The 21,895-nt window shown below is 39.5% G+C and overlaps 1 protein-coding gene across 6 annotated transcripts in view; it reads left to right on the top strand.

Annotated features, from left to right (window-relative positions):
• Positions 1–15,253, top strand: part of LOC122450876 (GPI ethanolamine phosphate transferase 1-like) — a 28,876-nt gene extending 13,623 nt beyond the window's left edge. Inside the window, exons 5-11 of one of the 6 annotated variants that reach the window (XR_006272260.1) lie at positions 2,757–2,797; positions 5,165–5,296; positions 7,594–7,634; positions 10,815–10,924; positions 12,043–12,135; positions 12,822–12,877; positions 14,427–15,253. Coding sequence is in view for 2 of the 6 variants with exons in the window: in XM_043483227.1 (XP_043339162.1) it covers positions 2,757–2,797; positions 5,165–5,296; positions 7,594–7,634; positions 12,043–12,135; positions 12,822–12,877; positions 14,427–14,475 (412 nt within the window). In the remaining 4 variants the exon portion in view is untranslated. Of the gene's footprint in view, positions 1–2,756; positions 2,798–5,164; positions 5,297–7,593; positions 7,635–10,814; positions 10,930–12,042; positions 12,136–12,821; positions 12,878–14,354 lie in introns of those variants that run through there. The other 5 variants (XR_006272259.1, XR_006272261.1, XR_006272262.1 and 2 more) reach the window with 5 other exon arrangements.
• Positions 15,254–21,895: the final 6,642 nt, after the last annotated feature.

Here is a 21,895-nt window from a genome sequence, read left to right as displayed (position 1 = left end):
CTTATCTCCAAATTAGAACTCATAATTCATCTATTGTAAGAGGCATTCATTAACTGACCTTTAGTTGTTCTTTTGTTTACCAGTAGTGTCTCTGGACTGACATTGTGGACTTCTCCATAACACAGTCATTTTTTATTGTTTGTTTGTAAACAGTCAGTAGGTGTCTGCATATTTATCAGAAATTAAGTGCTCAATATGTTCTTTGATAAACCCTATTTCTTTTCTTAGAAGTTTTTTCCTTAAGATTTTCTTGTATTACTCAAACTGAAAGTGAAAATCTTCAAGTTAAATAAAATCTCTTTACAAAAATAGCAAATGATTTTGCTAAGTATCACTTCTTAATATAATCAACTTACGTTAGTATTTGTTTCAAGGCCCTTGGCTTCTAACTTCCTAAACATAGCTAAAAATGTTCAACATTGTGGATTTGATTCATTGTGGATAGGCAGATATAGTTAGTGCCTGGCTTGATTCTATGCCTTTTTTACCTTATTTCAACAGTGCTATTGACCAGAAAAAAAAAATTCCCTATAATTTTGTAAGATATGATAGAGTATGTACATTAGTCAGGTAACAACAAAAATATGAAATCATCCACAATAAAGAGTGGTGTGAAGGAATAATATAGGGACTAAGAATATATCTTTAGAAAAGTTCAATCTAAGCTGAACAGTTAGAGGAAGACTTTCCTCTGAGTTTTGAGATAATCTCTGGCGAAGCCTAGGAAACAAAGAAATGGTTGGACCTGGATTGCATATAGAGAAGAGTATCTCAGGCCAACAGCGTAATGATAACTTGGGCTCCAAAGGAGCTCTGTAATAGAGTAAAAATATTGCTTTAAAGTTTGTTTGTCTCTCAATAAATAATAATGCCAGAAGTAGGCAGCCGAGGATTGATGTAGTCCAAGATTACCATGGTGGTTCCCCAGTGTCATTAAGACCCGGTCTCTTAAGTGTGTCTTCTGTCCTCAGAGCATGACCTTAGCTTCTGAGTTGTCTTACGACAGGAGATGCTGGTGTTCCAGCCATTGTTTCAGTGTTTTAGGTCAACCATACAAGGAATTGAAAAGGACCTTCTCTTCTACTAAATTAAATTTATTTCAAAAAGACTTTAACAAATAGTTAAATTTATTTCAGAAGGCACATCGTCTTTTGACTGAAGTGTTTGATTTCTGTCTCCTTGGCCATAACCAAAAAAGCACAGATAGGTAGCTGTGGAAGACAATAACAAATATGTAGGTTTTAAGTTTGAAGCACTGACATGTTCCCATAAAATCAGAAGTTTTACTTAGAGAAAAAGGGAGAATGCATGCACTCTCCCACAATGCATAGTAAATATTTAAGTACAAAAAGGAACGAGTGCCTTTGAGCTAGGAAAAAAATGGGAGTTGGTGGGCATAATTATACTAAATATAGGGAGTGGAGAGGAAGCTAGGAGTGTATTTCACCTCTTGTGTGAAAAAGACCAACTTTTTAAAAGGCCATGGGAATCTATCAGGTTGAGCTCTGCAAGATTAGTGTTTCATGGTTTCCCAGATCGTGTGTCCACGTTCAAATGAACAGCACTTTTTACAAAGCCGAATAATATCAGTCATGAAACAGATTGTAAATTCGACTCCACTCAATTGCTAAGTTTTTTTGTTTCTCGTCAGCTTTTCAGTTACATCTTTAGAATATAAGTCCTGTCTCTTGAAAAACTTCCCATTTCTATCTGGATTTAAAGTTTCTTAGGGGCTAATTAGAATGTATATGAAAGCTAGGGGGTCATTTTATGCTTTTAAGGATGATTCAGTTTATTTATATTTAATTTATATTTATTTACATTTAATTTCATTTGTATTCCTTTTTTTTTCTATTCGGAAATAGGTAGTTTCTCTAATGGCACCATTTATATGTTTTTAATGTTTGTAATAATGAAAAGTTAGTTGAAGGAATACTTCAGGCTTTTATTGGAAAGTTAAATACCTTGTTAAAATTAACATCTTATATAGTGAAAGACATTTATGTGAATAACAATTATATATCTTGGCAGTCAGGTGACTTATTCAAAATAATTTAGAAGTACTTTCCATAGGTACTTGCTTACATGTTCATGTATATGTAAGTACAGGATGAACCCTTTTCGTAGAGGGCTTTATGAATCCAGTTTATCATTGTGAAATTAATCATTTTTGATCTGTATTTCTATTTGTCATGTGGACATTTTTCTGTCATACCTTGTGAAGCACAGATTCGAGTCTTGGGACGGTAGAAATAGGCTATTTGCAATGTTCTGAGTGAGAGATTATGGTTGAACTCGGGTGCTGACACGGGACAAGAAGCAGGAAGACATTTTAAACTCATAAAGCGTTCCTAATTGTTGCCATTAGTGCTGTTTTATTGTTGGCTCGTGTCAAAATAGTTCTCCAGTATGATTAGAGCTTCATGAAATCAAGATCCCCTTTCTATCATCTTTTTTCAGCCTAATAGCGGAAAATAGCTCACTTGTTTTTTGAATGTAGATGCCTGAACTGACAAGTACTTTGTGTTGGTAGGTCCTGAGGACAAATTTAAACAAAATAGGACAATTTAATTTTTTAGTTCTGTATAAGCTTAATTAAATGTTTTCATTGGAATTACTTTTTAAATAAAATTAATGAACTAAAAATTTTTAACTGATTTGTTACATATAGGAATTCTTTCATGCCGCCAGAAACAACCAATCTTTGTTTTCTAAAGTAAATGAAGACAAAATAGTTTTTTTCTTACATTTATTAGGAATAGACACAAATGGACATGCTCATTGACCATCATCAAGGTAATTGTAACGCTGTGTTCAATTTCATGGTTTTGAGGGAAATACCTGTTCTGTTTGAACTTTTAAAGGACTGTGATATTTTCTTTGTAATGATCACAACAGAAATTATATTTTGAATAACTCTAAAGTAGAATACATTCTAATTTATATGATACGTAGTATGATATTGTGGCTAAAATCACATGTGCTGTGACCACACTACACATTAATATAAGTAAAATGTGTTCTGTATGTGTATTCCATATTACTCATTTATCAAAGCAGAGAGAGAAAGATCATATTTTAGAAAGATTTTAATAAATTTTGAAACAAAAAGCATTTTTATGGTGCTAGTATTTACATCACAAAAAGATGTAACTAGCTGTTCCTTACGTTCCATTTAATCAGTGCTATATCTAGCAGATAATAGTATAAGGTTTTGTATATTATATTTCAGTTGCACTCCTTATATAAAACAGCAACTGTTTTTCTCACTTCTGCAGAGCATAAGATAGGAAGAATTCATATTATACTTTTATTTTTCATTTTGGATTAGACTTAGATTAGTCTAACTAACAGTAAAGTCTATTAACTTCCAGTAATGAATACCTCGTGCTTCTCTTCTTTAACACAATGCATTGTCTTAAGTAATAAAACTTACACTAAATCACCCCCTTGTTTAATTGTATGGAAAGCTTAAATATAGTTTGTTCAAAATGTATTATATCATATCACAAACACACTAAAGCATGAAAATATTCTATAGTTGAAACAGTGATACTTAACCTGTTTGATAAATGTGGCAAGAGCAACATAGTTTACATTATTAGAGACGTGAATTTAAAAGTCATCATTGTTGCATTTGAGATTTAAAAAGCATTCATGAAAATCTATTTGCTAATCAATACTTTTAAAAAACAATATTTTTGAAAATGATTTCAGATTGTTTTACTCGTTTAAGAGAGGAAAAATTGTTTTTAACAGTCTACAGAGCTCTGATTTAAAAACACTAAGGTTGAAATCTAAAAGTATTTTAGGAATTATGGACTTTATCATAAATTCGTGTTGAATAAATTTGATTTTGCCAAATTAATGTAATTAATATAATTTAATTTGCTCTTCTGAAACGGAATATTCAGACAATATTAAATTAGTTGATAAGGAATTGAAAGAAATTGAGTCTACTGTTAAAGATGTTTATGGAAATGATGGGAAAACAGCATTTATCTTTACCGATGACCATGGAATGACAGACTGGGGCTAGTCTGTCTGTAAGTGATACATACTTTATGATTGAAGTAGCGGTAAATGTAGCTTGCAAATATTTTAGGGTATTGAAGAGGATTAGGTGTCTTAGTATATGCAAAGTGTCTAGCACATAATAGTATGCGTAAAATGTTAGCGTAAAAAGAACTAATCTTATATAATCTTTCTTCTAACTATGAAAGGAATATATTCTCATTTGACTTCCCAGGTGGCACAGTTGATAAAGAACCCGCCTGCCAGTGCAGGAGACAGGAGACACGGGTTCGGTCCCTGGGTTGGGAAGATCCCCTGGAGTAGGAAATGGCAACCCCCTCCAGTGTACTTGCCAGGAAAGTTCCATGGACAGAGCCTGGAGGGCTACAGTCCACAGGGTTGCAGTCAGACACAGCTGTGTGTGTGCATATGTGTGCACACACACCCCCACACACACACAGAAGAACCCTCCCCCCTAAACCCACATTTATCTGCCTAGAAGTAACTGTATGTGATGGCATAGTGCGTGAGTTTAAGGTGGTGTTGCTGGGGGAGCTAGGGCTACTGACTTTGTCCACTAGAGGAGACTGTCCACTCTGCCAGACTCCCAAGGCAGACACAGTGTGTGCCCAGAGAGCAAATCAAGGCGAAGCTGAGACTTGAGTCCCCGAATCACAGTGTAGAATTCTGATGAAGGGGTCCCACTTTATCAGGGGGTTTTGGCTACACCAGCCAGAGTGGTCGGGAAGAAAAGCAGACCAAGACTCTGCTTCCTCTTCAGAGCAGAGCTGGCCTCCACCGCCCACCCCAAACCTGGCAGTTACTCCCCAGAGGAGCCTTCCCTGTGGTTTCTGCCTTTGGTGCCACTCTGGTAGCATCTCCTCCAAGCCTTAGTCGTTATGATTCTTAATCTTCTTTCAACCAGAGTCACTCCACGGATGTTCTGGTTTTTCTTTTTGCCTGTTTGTTGTTGCTGCTCTAACTTGCCTTGAGGATATTTTAAAACTAATTGTTAAATAGAGATGCAACCTTTCGGGAGTGTGGTGGCAGAAATTAGCTCTTTATGGGTCTTTACAACTAAGTATTAAAAAATATTTAGGTATAGGTTAATCAGATATAGGTTCATCTTTATATACTTACGTTGCTCTTTGTGCCTTATTTGTAGGCTCCCTTGGAGCTGGTCATCCTTTAGAGACTTGTACTCCTTTTATCACTTGGGGAGCTGGAATCAGGCTTCCCCAAAAAGTGTCAGCTCGGAAATTTGATGACTCATATTTGCAAGGTAGGAATACTTACCTTTCTTGTTTTTATGAATGTGACATTTTAAAACTCAGAGTTTAATTTTAAAAAATGACTTTCCAAATTATAGCTTTCATTTTGTTATTTGTGACATTACTATTTCTCTGTATTACTTTTGTATCATTTATATTATTTCATTTATGATATTCAGCATAAAATACACATTATTATTTGCCTTATGAAAGTTCAAGTGTACTATTCTTTTTTCACAAACCTTATTACTCTAGGACTCATATTAAACCCTTGGCTTAGATCTTACCTGCAAAGACTATCAATCAGATAAGCCACATTTATGTCACAATTTACATTTCAAAACTGAACAGATTTTGCCCTGTCTCTAGTACTTGGGCTCAGCTGGTAAAGAATCTGCCTGCAGTGCGGGAGACCTGGGTTTGATCCCTGGGTTGGGAAGGTCCCCTGGAGAAGGGAAAGGCTACCCGCTCCAGTATTCTGGCCTGGAGAAGTCCATGGACTACACAGTCTGTGGGGTCGCAAAGAGTTGGACATGACTGAGCAACTTTCACTTCACTGTCACTAGTACTTCTGAAGGCCTTCTCTGTTGCGCATGCCCCCTTGTTTCTCAATCCATGATAAAAAGGAATTTCTTTTTCCTTGGAGCTCTGGTTCTCTTGCAAGGTAAGAGTCTTTTTAGGATTTCAGAGCTTTTACTAGTCAGACAAAATAAATTCCTCCGAATGTCCTTCTCCGGCTTAGTTGTGTCAACTCACTCAAAGTGCTAGTGAAGAATACAGATTGTTTAAAAATTACAGATTTCTAGACCTTATCACTAGATATTTCGATTCCATGAGTCATGGTAAGGCCTGGAAATTTTCTTTTTAAAACCTTCTCCAGGGATGTGAACTCACAGCTGTATTAGGTATTTCTGCTAGAAGACCTTTGGGTTTGTATAATAAAGTTTTCTTACATATTCTTTCTTTTCTTGAATTTTTTGGACATGTACTTCTCATACTATAAAATTCATGTTTTAAAAGTGTGTAATTGAATATTTTTTTAGCATATTCACATGATTTTGCCCCTACTATGCAATTTCATTGCTCTCCCCCACCCCACAAAAACCCTTATCCATTAGCAGTCACTCCTTACTCCTCTGTCCATTGTATGTATATACCATATTTTGTTCAATCATCTTATGGACATTTGGGTTGTTTCCCACATTTGGGCTATTATTACAATGATGCAGTGAACCTTTGTATAAAATTGTTTGTGTGGATATGTGTTTTTATTTCTCTTGGGTAGATTCCTTGGTTATAGGAGGAATAACAGGTAATAACAGGTCATATGTTCCTTATGTTTTATTTTTTGCAAACTGCCAAACTGTTTTCCTAAGCAGCTGCATCATTTTGTATTCCTATACTCTGTGTTAATAGATTGTTTTTGTTGTTTAGTCGCTCAGTCGTGCCTGACTCTTTGTGACCCTATGGACTGTAACCCGCCAGGCTCCTCTGTCCACGGGGTTTCCCAGACAAGAATACTGGAGTGGGTTGCCATTTCCTTCTCCAGGGGATCTTCCTGACCCAGGGATCACACCCGTGTTTCCTGCTTGGCAGGCGGGTTCTTTGCCACGGTTGCCCGTTAAATGGATTAGATTGGGTCTAAGTAGAAGCTAGGTTAAATAGGATGTTTGTACTTAGGAAACAGAACTTTATTTTGGCAGTTGATTTCAACCCACTTCAGTATCCTTGCCTGGAGAATCCCCATGGACAGAGAATCCTAACGGACTGCAGTCCATGGGGTTACAAAGAGTCGGATGCGACTGAGCTGCTAAGCACATACACATTTGGGATTAGTGGTGGTAGGAGCATCAGAGCTAAAAAACTTCATGTATTTTGCAAGCAGCTGCCATTACAAAAAAAAGAAAAGCTTAGAGTGGCTAACGGACGGTCGGCCGCCGTAGTGACTCCCTGGAGCAGGACTGTCACTGCAGTCATGCGACGGTTGTTATCATTGTGCCTTTTGCTTCCATCTTTCCTTCCTTAGCCTTTTGATGTTTTGAAACAATTATCCCCTAATGAGCATTTTGGAAGTTTAATAAACTGTTACGGAAAATATCAAATATATATTATTGAGTTACCCTTTTAAAATTCTAGTTTAAAAAAGTTTGCCTCTCTGCCTTTTTATCACCCTCATGGTTCACACTTGTCTTAAAATCGACTGTCCCAATACTTTCTTTTTCCATTGACCACCTGCAATAATCAAATAACTTCTTTTTTTTTTTTTTAATTCTTAACATCAGCACTCATGTTTATTTGTATCTTTCAGAATGGAACTTGGAGAACTGGAAGAGACAAGATATTAATCAGGTATTCATTATATTTAATCATATTCAAATTTAATTTTCTCTCCTATAAGAAGTTTAGAACAAAAAAAATCTGGGCAAGAAAATTGTATTAAAGATGATAAAAGATTTTTCTAAAACATTTCAGCTACTAAGAGAAATCCTGCTAGTGTGAATATTTTCACCCCAAGTAATCTTTCTTTGGGCAAAATAAAGCAGCCTCAAATAAAACCGAAAGATATTTACTTCCTCCAAATAACACTGGCTAATTACAGAATTATTGTGCAAATTGACATCTGCATGCCTGTTACATTTGTGTGACTTTTTTGTCATGATTGCCTTGCTCAGTTGCTTTCAGCATGGGTCTAAGAAAACCCCACTATGGGTTTCCTTCCTGTTAGTGTGTCAGTTACTGTTTCTTCTTTATTAACGCAAGTTTTATCTTTAATTCTACCCCAAAATTTTTACAAATGCAGTGGGGAAAAAGTGACAAGAGTATATAGATTAGAAACCTTACATTATAGGAATCCTTACATTGTAGGAAACCTTACATTACAGGAAAATTCCTGGCCAATCTAATAGAGTTAGACCAGTAGCATCACCTGTAAATAGGAAGCACAGAATTTTCTTGTTGAGGATATGCTATGTAGATAGCTGTCTTCAAGTGAAAGGCATGGTGCCATTGGTGTGTGTCCTCCAGAATGGCAGGAATATCTTACACCTCCTCCAGGTGACCTCACATGTTCACCTCAGAAGCTGGCTTTCCTTTCTGTAGAGGATAAACCAAGCTCTGGGGTCTCATTTTCAGCTGTGTGCTCACAGAAGCCTTTTCTTTCTCAGCATATTAAGAATGGTGTCTTCTCTCCAGATGCATGCAAATGAAAATGTATAGAATGTATAGAATCAGATAGCAGTCTACTAATTTGCAATAAAAATCACTGTCAGGGGGATGGGAATATCTTGAAGTTCATAAAATAGGAGCATGTATTATTCATAGCCAGACTGGATCATAATCAAAAGCTGAATGCTATTGCTCTCTGAATACTGCTTCAGATCTATGTTAGATGAGAATTCTGTATTCATTCCTTCTGCCAGCGTTGTTATGTGTCAGCAGTATGTTTAAGCCCTGTGCAGACATTAACACTAACATTCCACATTGAAATATTAACATTAAACTCCGTGTGACAGCTGTCATGGTGAATAAAAAGCAGACACAGTCCCTCCCCTAGGAAGCTTATAGTTTAGGAATAGGATAAATGTTACATTTATCTTTACTTATCATACAAATAAATGTAAAATTATAGCAGTGATAAGTACAGCAGAAGAGGCCTGGCAAGTCATGAGGGCGTAGAGCAGATCTATCTGGTGGGCTGTGTTTTCTGAGAAACTGAGGCTTGAGCCGAGACTGAAGCCTGAGTAGAAGTTGCCAGGCCAGGGCAGGAGGCGGGGAGCTTCTCAGCAGCTTGTACCCAGAGGTCTGGGAGGGGGTACATGGCATTTCAAAGGATCCTGAAGCAGGTGGCTGAACAGAGCACAGACAGCGTGGTTTAATGGGAGGCAGACACTGGACGCGCAGGGCCTCGTGGGCCTGTGGAGTTTATCCTCAAGTTTGGGGAAGCCCTCCTAGTGTTCGAAGCCTGGGGAGTGACACGATCTAAGGTTTTACGGCAGGATCTTCTCTATGTTGGAGAATAGTTCAGAGGCCAGCAGTGGAGGCTGGGGAAGGAGAGGATGCAATCAGGCGGCCAGGGGTGTTGTCAGTTTTCTGTGAGATGGGGCTTGGTAAAGAGGGCGTAGATGGTGAAAGTGAGACAGACTGAGAGCCTGGGACAAAACTCCAACTTCAAATGAGGGCTTGAGAAATCAGCTCTGAATGTTCACTGGAAGGACTGATGCTGAAGCTGAAGCTCCAATACTTTGGCCACCTGATGCGAAGAGCTGACTCATTGGAAAAGACCCTGATGCTGGGAAAGATTGAGGGCAGGGGAAGGGGATGACAGAGGATGAGGTGGTTGGATGGCATCACCGGCTGGATGGACATGAGTTTGAGTAAACTCCGGGAGTTGGTGATGGACAGGGAGGCCTGGCGTGCTGCAGTCCATGGGGTCGCAAAGAGTCAGACACGACTGAGTGACTGAATTAACTGAACTGAGAAATTAGAGATTGGAGACACTCTAACGGTGGGGTTACAGAGACCCAGAGGGGGTGGTCTGCACAGTGCCGAGTGGTGACATCATTATAATCGCAGCAGCGTCTGCAGCAGCTGGTTACTGCAGGATTATTACACACCAGCACCTTATAAATTGTCTCATTGCCTCGGGCCATAGTTCTGTAAGGGAGAAACTTTTACTTATTTTTTAACTGATGAGGAAAACTGAAGCATTGGAGAGTTGAAATAACCTGCCCAAGGTCTCAGAGATCACAAGCGAAGTGTTTGAAATTGGGCATTCTGATAGCCAAGCACTTGACCGCCTGAAACATCATCAGGACTAATACAAAAGCAATCAATTAGATGTAGAAAATGGAGGTTATTAGTTCTGTAGTGAGTGCAGTCTAGAGGATGATAAAGAGTCAGAATAAGTTAGAGCAGCCTGAGGACGGATAGGGAGGTGAGGCCATGGAGACCGGAAGCGTGGCCTGCTCTTCTGGACACTTGGACCTGGAGGGGGCTCTCCAAAGCCATGCTTGCGGACTTGTGTCTAAAGAGACTCTTATCCTGCTTGATGTCTTTTTCTAGACTCCACTGGCTGGCCAACCAACCTCCTTCTGCTATATTCTTTCTTTAATTACTATATATATGTGTGTGTATATATATAGATCTCGTTGAAGTCTACTTTTGCTGTTTATTTTCTGTCTAGTAAGCATCCTTGTCATAATACCCAAAAACTGTTACATTGGTTGGTCAAGCTATTAGCTTGTAGAATAAGTAACTTTTTGTTTTATATCTTTTACTTTGGGGGCTCCTAGTGGTTTCAGATTTAGGTTCTCATGAGTTCGTGTCCCTCTAGCAAATGACATTTGTTTAGAGATCAGTATCTACTGTGTATGGAATAAGTATTTGATGATAATGGATTAAAATGGATATCATGGTTACCTTTCTTTTTTGTTTTCATGGTTATCTTTCAAAACCCAGTTATACAAATTAAATTACTTAATGTCCTTGTTGATCTGTTGCCGTCTTAGATTTCACTTCTTCTGTTTGCAGGCTGATGTTGCACCATTGATGGCAGCTCTTATTGGAGTTCCCTTCCCTCTTAATTCAGTGATAAAGAGTACAATCTTCTTATCAACTCTCAGAATAAAAGAAAAATTATCGTACAGTAAAATTTACTTTTTATGTGTTTCTGAATCCATTTAAAGAAAATTTATGACAAAGATATTGCTGGTTTGCTAAATCAGTGCTCCAGAGACCCAGGACAAAGAAACTCACTGCGGTTCCATTGCAGAGCCAGTCTGCAGGGTCACCGACTCGCACTGTGCCTCTTGTACTGTCTGTTCCTTGACCCTGAAGCTTCAGGTTCCAGTGTTTATTAGCATTTGAGTGGTCCAGCCTGGATTACTTGTCTACCCTTTAGTATGGGAAGGCAGGGGACCTCATTAGACTCACTATGCTCCATCTAATATCTCAGCTTCCAATGGAAATGTTTTTAAGATGGGAACTGGATGCTGAAAAACTACAAGACAAACAGAATCCATTCCCATCAGCCATTCTTTCCAGCCCTTCAAGTCAAAGTTTAGGAAAAACAATATCATCTGCCTCAGAACCCTGACTCATCTGACCCCTGTAGTCATAAATGTGTGTGTATGTCTATAACTGAAACGAAAGTTTCACAAAACATCCTCACTTTTAAGTATAGTATAATAGTGTGGAGCTTCCCTGGTAGCTCAGTTGGTAAAGAACCTGCCTTCAGTGCAGGAGAACCTGGGTTCGATCCCTGGGTCGAGAAGATCCCCTGGAGAAGGAAATGGCAAACCACTCCAGTATTGCCTGGAAAATCCCAAAGACAGAGGAGCCTGGTGGGCTACAGTCCATGGAGTCACGAGAGCTGGGCACAACTAAACCCTAATAGCATACTCCTATTTTTCTTATGCCTTTTTTTTTTTTAATGTGCTGGCTGTGGCCCACCATAGTAGCTTTTTGTGTATGCAGAGCATTTAGTTCATTGCCTGCCATATAGTAATCTTTTGATAAATGTTAGGTTTTATTGGACTTAATTCATCTCTTTTGCTTTATTTATTTTGTTACATCTATTTTGTGAGAAAAGTAATAGAACATTTTTCAGTTACGATTTAAAAAAAGTTTTTTAAATTATTCCACAAATGTATTTGCCCATGTCTTATCTCTGTTGCTTCCCTTGTAAGTCTGTTGTGTTTTATAAGAATAACCTGAGCTTTGTTAGTAGTAATATTAAACCAGTGTTTATTATTCACAGGAAATCATTCCTGTGGACATACTTAATACCTCCGATCTCTTCAAAGCAGAGAGCATGTTTGCAAATGCAGTACAGATTCTTGAACAGTTCAAGGTAAAACAAGACCACACACAAATATGGACATGATTCCAATTTTAAAACTGAATATATCTTGTGGAAATACTTGATTTTGCATTTGAAGAAATGATTTTTGTAATGTATTATCTTTAACTTGTCTGTACCTGACTAGCGTCCTGCAGTTCCACATTTCTGAGGTGCAGTTTTCATGAATCAGTTTGAGGGTGTAGAATTAGCGCTGAGGAGTGTCCCTAACTGTTAGAGTACCACATATGCTTATAAAGACTGCAAACCAAGTCTCTGTCGATGGAATTTGCCTTGTAGAAGTAGTTTTAGAGGCTGCAACTTTTCATGTCATTCTGTGTATATTATTGTTTGCATTAACAACTTGAAGAAATGACCGTTTAACTGAAACTTTGTTATTCATAACAGTGTTAATGCAGCATAGCTTATTTTGTTTCCTAAGAGTTAAAAAGTATAGCTTAATTCTATGACAGTTTTTTTCTTTTGCAGGCTTGATATGCTTCATTCTCAGCTTATTGTAATGGTACTATATAGCATTAACATTTTCTTTACATGTTTATGAAGTAGGATAGTAACACAAAATTCCATTTATTTCTATCGCCCGAAGAACCATTTTAATGGATATTTGTATTTCAAAATGAAATTAGTTCATTTTTTTCTCTTTTCTAATATAAAATATATTCATGCTTCGTTTCCAGGTAAAAATGACTCGGAAAAAAGAAGCTACTTTATCATTTTTGTTTACACCATTGAAGTAAGTTTCTTATGTTTTTTATTAACTTGTAGGAAAGAATTTTTCACTGAGTTTGAATGCTTGACACAGTAGATGAGGTACTTAGAAAATTTGTCTTTTCTGTGTACATTAGTGTCATATACCAAATGAAAGCCTCTTCTATTGTTTTACAAATAATGAACCAGATGCTGTATACCTTTGAGTGGCTCGTAGAGGAGATACAGGGGTGCAGAAAGACAGGAAGCATGAAGGAGATAAACTCAGCAGGGCTTGACTGGGAAGGGGCGAGGGCTCTTAGCCTGGCCGACTGGGGAGATGCTTATGCCGTTCTGGCTTATAGAAAGAGAGGAGAGCTGGTGTGAGAGGTGAGGCTGAAGGCTACTGAGCTCAACTTGCATATGAAGATACAGGAATTAGTTAAAAATAGGGATTTGGATCTCAAGATAGAGATCAATCGTGTCTGACTCTGTGACCCCATGGACTGTAACCCGCCAGGCTCTTCTGTCCATGGGATTCTCCAGGCAAGAATACTGGAGTACTTTGCCATTTCCTTCTCCATATAGCACTAGTGGTCAGTCCTAAAGGAAATCGACCCTGAATATTCATTGGAAGGACTGATGTTGAAGCTGAAGCTCCAGTACTTTGGCCACCTGATGTGAAGAGCTGACTCATTGGAAAAGACCCTGATGCTGGGAAAGATCAGGACAGGAGGGGAAGGGGACGATTAAGAATGAGGTGGTTGGGGGAATTCCCTGGTGGTCCAGTGGCTAAGACTCTGCGCTCCTGATACAGGGGGGCTGGGTTCGATCCCTGGTCAGGGAACTAGATCCCACACGCCACAACTAAGACTCTATGCAGCCAAATGAATAAAAATAAATGTTTAAAAAAAAAAAAAAAAGAATGAGGTGGTTGGATGGCATCACTGACTCAATGAACATGAATTGCAAACTCAGGGAGATAGTGAAGGACAGAGAAGCCTGGCATGCTATAGTTCATGGGGTTAAAGAGTCAGACACGACTTAGCGACTGAACAACAACAATAACATAGCACTAGTGTAATAGTCATGAACTAGAAGCTTTTACCCTCTGAAGCATGTAATTATGATTCACCATGGCAGCCTGCTTCTGTGTGTGTGTGTAGGAGAGCAAGAACAAAGCAAAATTCAGAGACTGCAAGTCAAAATTAATTATATAATATAATAATATATGTAATAATGTTAATGAAATATTATATTAATTATATACGTCAAAGGTAGAATTATCATTTGAATAGTGTCCCTAGTTGTAAGGTTATCATATATGCGTATAGAGAGTATAAGCCAAGTCTTTATCAATTAGAATTAGTTAGACTCCTAATCCTCCAATTAGAATGTGTCCTATATTATATCATTTAGATATCATATGCATCTGTTTATTAATAACATAGTAGTATAGTCAGACCATAACAAAATAAAGAAATAAATGAATAAGAAATATTTTATCAATTCTTGGTATGAAGAAGATACACAGGCTATTGAAAATAACAGTCACCTAGGATCAGCAACTTTATCAGGGAGATGCTCTTCTGCAGGAGGCTCAAGCGCACGTTGCCTGTCTTCTTCCCCTCGGCCGGGAGCTGACCGTGACCCTGCCCTGCTCTGAAGCTCAACACCTGCCTGGGAGCTGCTGCTACCTTTGTGCCAGCTGGGGGCCCGACAGAAGGGCTGATTCTCATCCATTGGCTCACCCGTCCTGCCTGCAAACTTGTCTGGCTGAAAAGCACCATTTGTCGAAAGCCTGCAGCGTGACCAAAAAAGCCCCAAGATAAAAAATTAACTTATGAGGAAATCGATCATTGAAGGAATAGCAAAGGACTAAAAATATTAAAATCCTGAAATCCTCAGAAGTATCTGAGAAGCTGTTTTACCTATAAAACAAAAAGTGGCACAAACTTTACAAAAGGAGAAGTACAGGGTGCATTGTTTAAAAATGGGAAATGTGTCTAAAACCTCATGGAACGATCAATTGTATAGGAATGAGCCAAAGGGGAGGCCAGTCCTCCAAATTAGAAGAGCAAGTAGACCTCAAATGAGGTGAAATGAGTTTTCAGTAATATACCGATTGATGAGGAGCTAAGGAAACCCTGGAAGGCATCATTTCTTCACCCCCCTTGCGGAGGAAACTTTAGAAAAAGGAAACGTTTCAAACTGTACAAGAAAGCACCCTTGCAGCATGCAGCAACGGAAGACGTGATGCGATTTGGAACAATTGAGGCAGACACCTTGATCAGAGCAGACACAGGGAGGGGTTCATTTCTGTAATGGCAAGCTGAGAGTTGAGAACAGTGGGGCAGGGATTTACTGGTTGTCATTATGCCCCTCTGTACTGTTTATTATTATTAAAAATTATATCTGTCTATATGTGTGTATGTGTGTGTGTGTAAGGCACTTTCAGTTCAGTCCAGTCACTCAGTCATGTCCGATTCTTTGCGACCCCATGGACTGCAGCACGCCAGGCCTCCCTGTCCATCTCCAACTCCCGGAGCTTACTCAAACTCATGTCCATTGAGTCGGTGATGCCATCCAACCATCTCATCCTCTGTCATCCCCTTCTCCTCCTGCCTTCAATCTTTCCCAGCGTCAGGGGCTTTTCCAGTGAGTTAGTTCTTCGCATCAGGTGGCCAAAGTATTGGAGTTTCAGCTTCAGCATCAGTCCTTCCAATGAATATTCAGTACTGATCTCCTTTAGGATGGACTGGTTGGATCTCCTTGCAGTCCAAGGGACTCTCAAGAGTCTTCTCCAATACCACAGTTCAAAAGCATCGATTCTTCGGTGCTCAGTTTTCTTTATAGTCCAACTCTCACATCCATACATGACCACTGGAAAAACCATAGCTTTGACTTGACGGACCTTTGTTGGCAAAGCAATGTCTCTGCTTTTTTTTTTTTTTTTTAAGCAGCTTTTCATTTATACCCAATATATAAGACAAAAGATAGACATGTAAGGGACAGAGTTTCTTTTTTTTTTTTTTTTCATTTATTTTTATTAGTTGGAGGCTAATTACTTTACAATATTGTAGTGGTTTTTGCCATGCATTGACATGAATCAGCCATGGATTTACATGTGTTCCCCATCCCGATCCCCCCTCCCACCTCCCTCCCCATCCCATCCCTCTGGGTCTTCCCAGTGCACCAGCCCTGAGCACTTGTCTCATGCATCCAACCTGGGCTGGCGATCTGCTTCACACTTGATAATATACATGTTTCAATGCTGTTCTCTCAGAACATCCCACCCTCGCCTTCTCCCGCAGAGTCCAAAAGTCTGTTCTATACATCTGTGTCTCTTTTTCTGTCCTGCATATAGGGTTATCGTTACCATCTTTTTAAATTCCATATATACGCGTTAGTATACTGTATTGTTTTTTTAATATGCTGTCTAGGTTGGTCATAAGTTTTCTTCCAAGGAGCAAGCATCTTTTAATTTCATGGCTGCAGTCACCATCTGCAGTGATTTTGGAGCCCCCCAAAATAAAGTCTCTCAGTGTTTCCATTGTTTCCCCGTCTATTTGCCATGAAGTGATGGGACCAGATGCCATGATCTTAAGTTTCCTGTATGTTGAGTTTTGAGCCAACTTATTCACTCTCCTCTTTCACTTTTATCAAGAGGCTCTTTAGTTCTCCCTTTCTGCCATAAGGGTAGCAGAGAAGGCAATGGCAACCCACTCCAGTCCTCTTGCCTAGAAAATCCCATGGACGGAGGAACCTGTAGGCTGCAGTCCATGGGGTCGATAAGAGTCAGACATGACTGAGCGACTTCACATTCCCTTTTCACTTTCATGCATTGGAGAAGGAAATGGCAACCCACTCCAGTGTTCTTGCCTGGAGAATCCCAGGGACGGGGGAGCCTGGTGGGCTGCCATCTATGGGGTCGCACAGAGTCGGACATGACTGAGGCGACTTAGCAGCAGCAGCAGCCATAAGGGTGGTGATATCTGCATATCTGAGGTTATTGATACTTCTCCCAGCAATCTTGATTCCAGCTTGTGCTTCATCCAGCCCAGTGTTTCTCATGATGTACTCTGCATGTAAGTTAAATAAGCAGCATGACCCATGTATAGCCTTGAAGTACTCCTTTCCGGATTTGTAACCTGTCTGTTGTTCCATGTCTGGTTCTAACTGTTGCTTCTTGACCTGCATCCAGATTTCTCAGGAAGCAGGTCAGGTGGTCTGGTGTTTCCATCTCTTTCAGAATTTTCTTTAGTCCTGTTCAACTCTTTGTGACCCCATGGACTGTAGCCCGCCAGGCTCCTCTGTCCATAGGATTCTCCAGGCAAGAATTCTGGAGTAGGTGGCCATTTCCTTCTCCAGAGGATGTTCCCAACCCAGGGATTGAACCAGTGTCTCTCACGTCTTCTGCATTGGCTGTTGGCTTCTTTACCACTAATGCCACCTGGGAAGCCCAAATATATATTAATATATATAACTTTTATAAAATATAATTTAAAAAGAAATAAAAAATAGAAAATTTCCTGGTGGTACAGTGGTTGGCACCTGGTGTTTTCACTGATGTGGGCCCAGGGTCCATCCCTGGTTGGGGAACTAAAAATGTACAAGCTGTGCAATGCAGCTAAAAATAAATTAAAAACAAAATAAAAATTTTAAAATAACTTAAAAGATATTTTAATCATTGGCATGAATCATAAAATCATGCAAGCTATGGGCACAGATAAAGAAACTTATTCTTTCATATAAATAATAGAATCATCATGTTGAGTTATATATAAAATTCTTTTTAGTTATTTTAATATATTTAGGAAGCAGTTGGAGAGAGTTGACATTTTTTACAATATTGAACATTATTTATTTACCTCTTCTGTCATATCCCTAAGTAAAATTTTATCATCCTTCACCCAATATACATTTCTCATTATTTTATTCCTAGATATTTTATTTCCAAATATTATGAGTAGTATCCTGTTTTTCCTATCACATATGCTCAGTATACCAGGAAAAACAGTTATCATCATTTATCATTTGAGTACAATGGGTTCTTTAATTTTCTCTATCCCAATAAGTTCTTGTCATTTCTACACATCTCTTTTCTTTCAGTCACCTTTATATATTCACCTAATGTCAGCATTGTCCACTTTGAAACTACAATGTAAAGTAATTATTGGCACATAAACATTATAAAAGATGAAAGTATACTGTGGTTACATATTCTTTTTGTACAACAGAGCTTCCCTGGTGACTTAGATGGTAAAGAAACTGCCTGCAATGTGGGAGACCCGGGTTCAATCCCTGGGTTGGGAAGATCCCATGGAGAAGGAAATGTCAACCCACTCCAGTATTCTTGCCTGGAGAATTCCATGGACGGAGGAGCCTGACAGGCTACAGTCCATGGGGTTGCAAAGAGTCCGACACAACTGAGCGACTATCACTCACTCAGGTTCTTGTTGCAAGTAATTGTTCAATGAAGTCCTTCCTTCTTGAATAAGTACTGTATTTCTTTTTTCTTCTTATAAATATATTGTTCACTCATTGGTGCATAAGTGTGAGAAAATTTATCTCTGAGGTATTGAGAACTGAAAATTCAGTCTTGAGATTTTGCTCATGTGATCAGTTTCACCAGCATCATTAGATTTTGGTTTATTAATGTCTCTTTACCATTCGTCCGTTGTCTTATCTAGTCACTTTTAGCATGAGTAATTGGTCTGTCCAGCACCATTTCCCCAACCCCACACCATGGTGCCTTGGTTAAAGGTGTGGATGTGCAACCTGTGCTGTGGGATTTGCAGTTATCACTCAGTAACACTGTAGCATTGAGCTAAAAGTCACACCTCTCAGAGCCAAGATGGATTGGTTATTGAAACTGCTAATTGTATTAGGTGGGACATTGGCAGTTTGTAAGAAAATGTGTTTTTTTTCCTTGACTTGTAAATGGAGGTGTTTGGGGAGCAGGAAATGATGTGGTGCTTGGAATTTGTCTTTAAAGACACTCCAGGCCAAAAAAGGGAGAGTTAGTGCAGTGGTAGGAGAGGACAGATGATTGCTGAAGCAAGGCGAGGGCTACATAGAGCGGGGTGGGGTTTTCTGTGCCCTCCAGAGTTGTGTGTATGTTTGAAACTTTTCACTAAGAGTGAGTGAACCAAAAACAAACAATAAGGATTTCCAAAGTGCGTGTACATTTCATAATTGCAATTTATTTGATTTTCCAGATAGATTCCAGCTCTCATCCTATCCATTAGCTTCCCTAGACATGAAGCAGGGATATTCCCTTTGACAAGACTTGCCAGGTCCAATGCTAGTGAGCACACTGGTCTGGATTCTGTCCGTTCACTTCAGTCACTCAGTTGTGTCTGACTGTTTGTGATCCCACAGATTGCAGCAAGCCAGGCCTCCCTGTCAATCACCAACTACCAGAGCTTGCTCAAATTCAAGTCCATTGAGTCAGTGATGCCATCCAACCATCTTATCTTCTGAGGTCAACTTCTCCTCCTGCCTTCAATCTTTCCCAACATTAGGGTCTTTTCAATTGAGTCAGTTCTTTGCATCAGGTGGCCAAAGGGTTGGAGTTTCAGCTTCAGCATCAGTCCTTCCAGTGAATATTCAGGATGCTTTCCTTTAGGACTGACTGGTTTGATCTCCCTGCAGTCTAAGGGACTCTCAAGAGTCTTCCTCAACACCACAGTTCAAAAGTATCAATTCTTCAGCACTCAGCCTTCTTTACAGGCCAACTCTCACATCCATACATGACTACTGAAGAAATCATAGCTTTGACTATATCAGTCTTTGTTGGTAAAGTAATGTCTCTATTTTTTAATATGCTGTCTATGTTGCTAAAGCTTTTCTTCCAAGGAGCAAGCATCTTTACATTTCATGACTGCAGTCATCATTTGCAGTGATTTTGGAGCCAAAATAAATAAATAAATAAAGCCCGTCACTGTTTCCGTTGTTTCCCCATCTATTTGCTATGAACTGATGGGACCAGATGCCATGATCTTAGTTTTTTGAATGTTGAGTTTTAAGCTAACTTTTTCACTCTCCTCTTTCACTTTCATCAAGAGGCTCTTTAGTTCTTCACTTTCTGCCATAAGGGTGGTATCATCTGCACATCTGAGGTTATTGATATTTCTCCTGGCCATCTTGATTCCAGCTTGGGCTTCTTCTAGCCCAGCGTTTCTTGTGATGTACTCTGCATATTACTTAAATAAGCTGGGTGACAGTATACAGCCTTGACATACTCCTTTGCCGATTTGGAACCAGTCTGTTGTTCCATGTCCAGTTCTAACTGTTGCTTCCTGACCTGCATACAGATTTCTCAAGAGGCAGGTCAGGCGGTCTGGTATTCCCATCTCTTTCAAAATTTTCCACAGTTTATTGTGATCCACACAGTCAAAGGCTTTGGCATAGTCAATATGCAGAAATAGATTTTTTTTCTGGAACTCTTGCTTTTTCAATGATCCAGAGGATGTTGGCAATTTGATCTCTGGTTCCTCTGCCTTTTCTAACACCAGCTTGAACATCTGGAAGTTCACGGTTCATGCATTGCTGAAGCCTGGCTTGGAGAATTTTGAGCATTAAGTTACTAGCGTGTGAGATGAGTGCAATTGTGTGGTAGTCTGAGCATTCTTTGCCATTGCCTTTCTTAGGGATTGGAATGAAAACTGACCTTTTCCAGTCCTGTGGCCACTGCTGAGTTTTCCGAATTTGCTGACATATTGAGTGCAGCACTTTCACAGCATCATCTTTCAGGATTTGAAATAGCTCAACTGGAATCCCATCACCTCCACTAGCTTTGTTTGTAGTGATGCTTCCTAAGGCCCACTTGACTTTGCATTCCAGGATGTCTGGCTCTAGGTGAGTGATCACACCATCGTGATTATCTGGGTCGTGAAGATCTTTTTTGTATAGTTCTGTATATTCTTGCCACCTCTTCTTAATATCTTCTGCATCTGTTAGGTCCATACTATTTCTGTCCTTTGTTGTGCCCATCGTTGCATGAAATGTTCTCTTGGTATCTCTAATTTTCTTCAAGAGATCTCTAGTCTTTCCCATTGTATTGTTTTCCTCTATTTCTTTGCCTTGATCACTAAGGAAGGCTTTCTTTTCTTTGAATTGATCACTGAGGAAGGAGATACGGAATAGTTTCTGCCATATCAATAAACAAAGGATATCACAGTCGTCAGCAATTGCAGCCACCATGGAAGTTGAGCTAGTGAGCCCTGAGGGTATTCAGGATGGAAATAGTGCCTGCCGTCTAGTAGCCATCAAACTGCAGCCATTCCCTATGGTGAGCCCTGAGGAAGCTCAGGATGTGAAAACAGACTTCTGGCCCCAGATAGTTTAGGGGCATATCAAAGGAATAATTTCAGTAAGCCTAGTCTCTTGCATCTTCCCGTACATAGAAAAGCACTAAATTTCTCAACTTGGGATATCTGGTTTTCTTTCAGTTACAAAACATTTTTGACGTTCAGACTACCTACACTTTGTTGCAAAACTTCTATATAACCTGTCCCCCACCTCCCTGCCTCCTCAGAGCAGTTCTCTCAGGGTCACTTGAGCCGCTGTCTCCCGGACTTGAAGTCCCAAAAATTCTCACCAAATAAAACATAACTCTCAACTTCTAGGTTGTGAATGGTTTCTAAGGAGATTACAAATAAATATGTATGCACATGTATTTGTGTGCTATGTTCTGACTAGCTAGGTAATGAGGTGCTCTTTAAGAAGAATGAAGACCAAAGTTACTCAAAGGCGCTCCCTTAAGAAGAGTGAAGACCCAAGGTTTTTCCGACCTCCCACTTGGATCTGAGCCAGACCCTGGAGCAAGATCAGGGAGGAGATACTGGAAGAATGCTGCAGGTAGATTTTTCCCAGTGGAAACGGTGGCTGGAGAGGAAGCCCCAGACTCCTCCAGCCAGTGCTCTTCAGCCTCAGACCTACCTCACTGGGAGCCAGACTGCCCAACCCAGCTTGCCTGAGCTGCAGTGCCGCCCTCCGCCGCACGGAGGCAGCATGACCTACAGCGCGGTGGCAGCGGCGATCCCCACGCCCCTCTTGG

The sequence above is a fragment of the Cervus canadensis genome, chromosome 12, assembly GCF_019320065.1.
Source record: "Cervus canadensis isolate Bull #8, Minnesota chromosome 12, ASM1932006v1, whole genome shotgun sequence".
Classification (NCBI taxonomy): Eukaryota; Metazoa; Chordata; class Mammalia; order Artiodactyla; family Cervidae; genus Cervus; species Cervus canadensis.
This window is presented reverse-complemented; position numbering and strand designations above follow the sequence as displayed.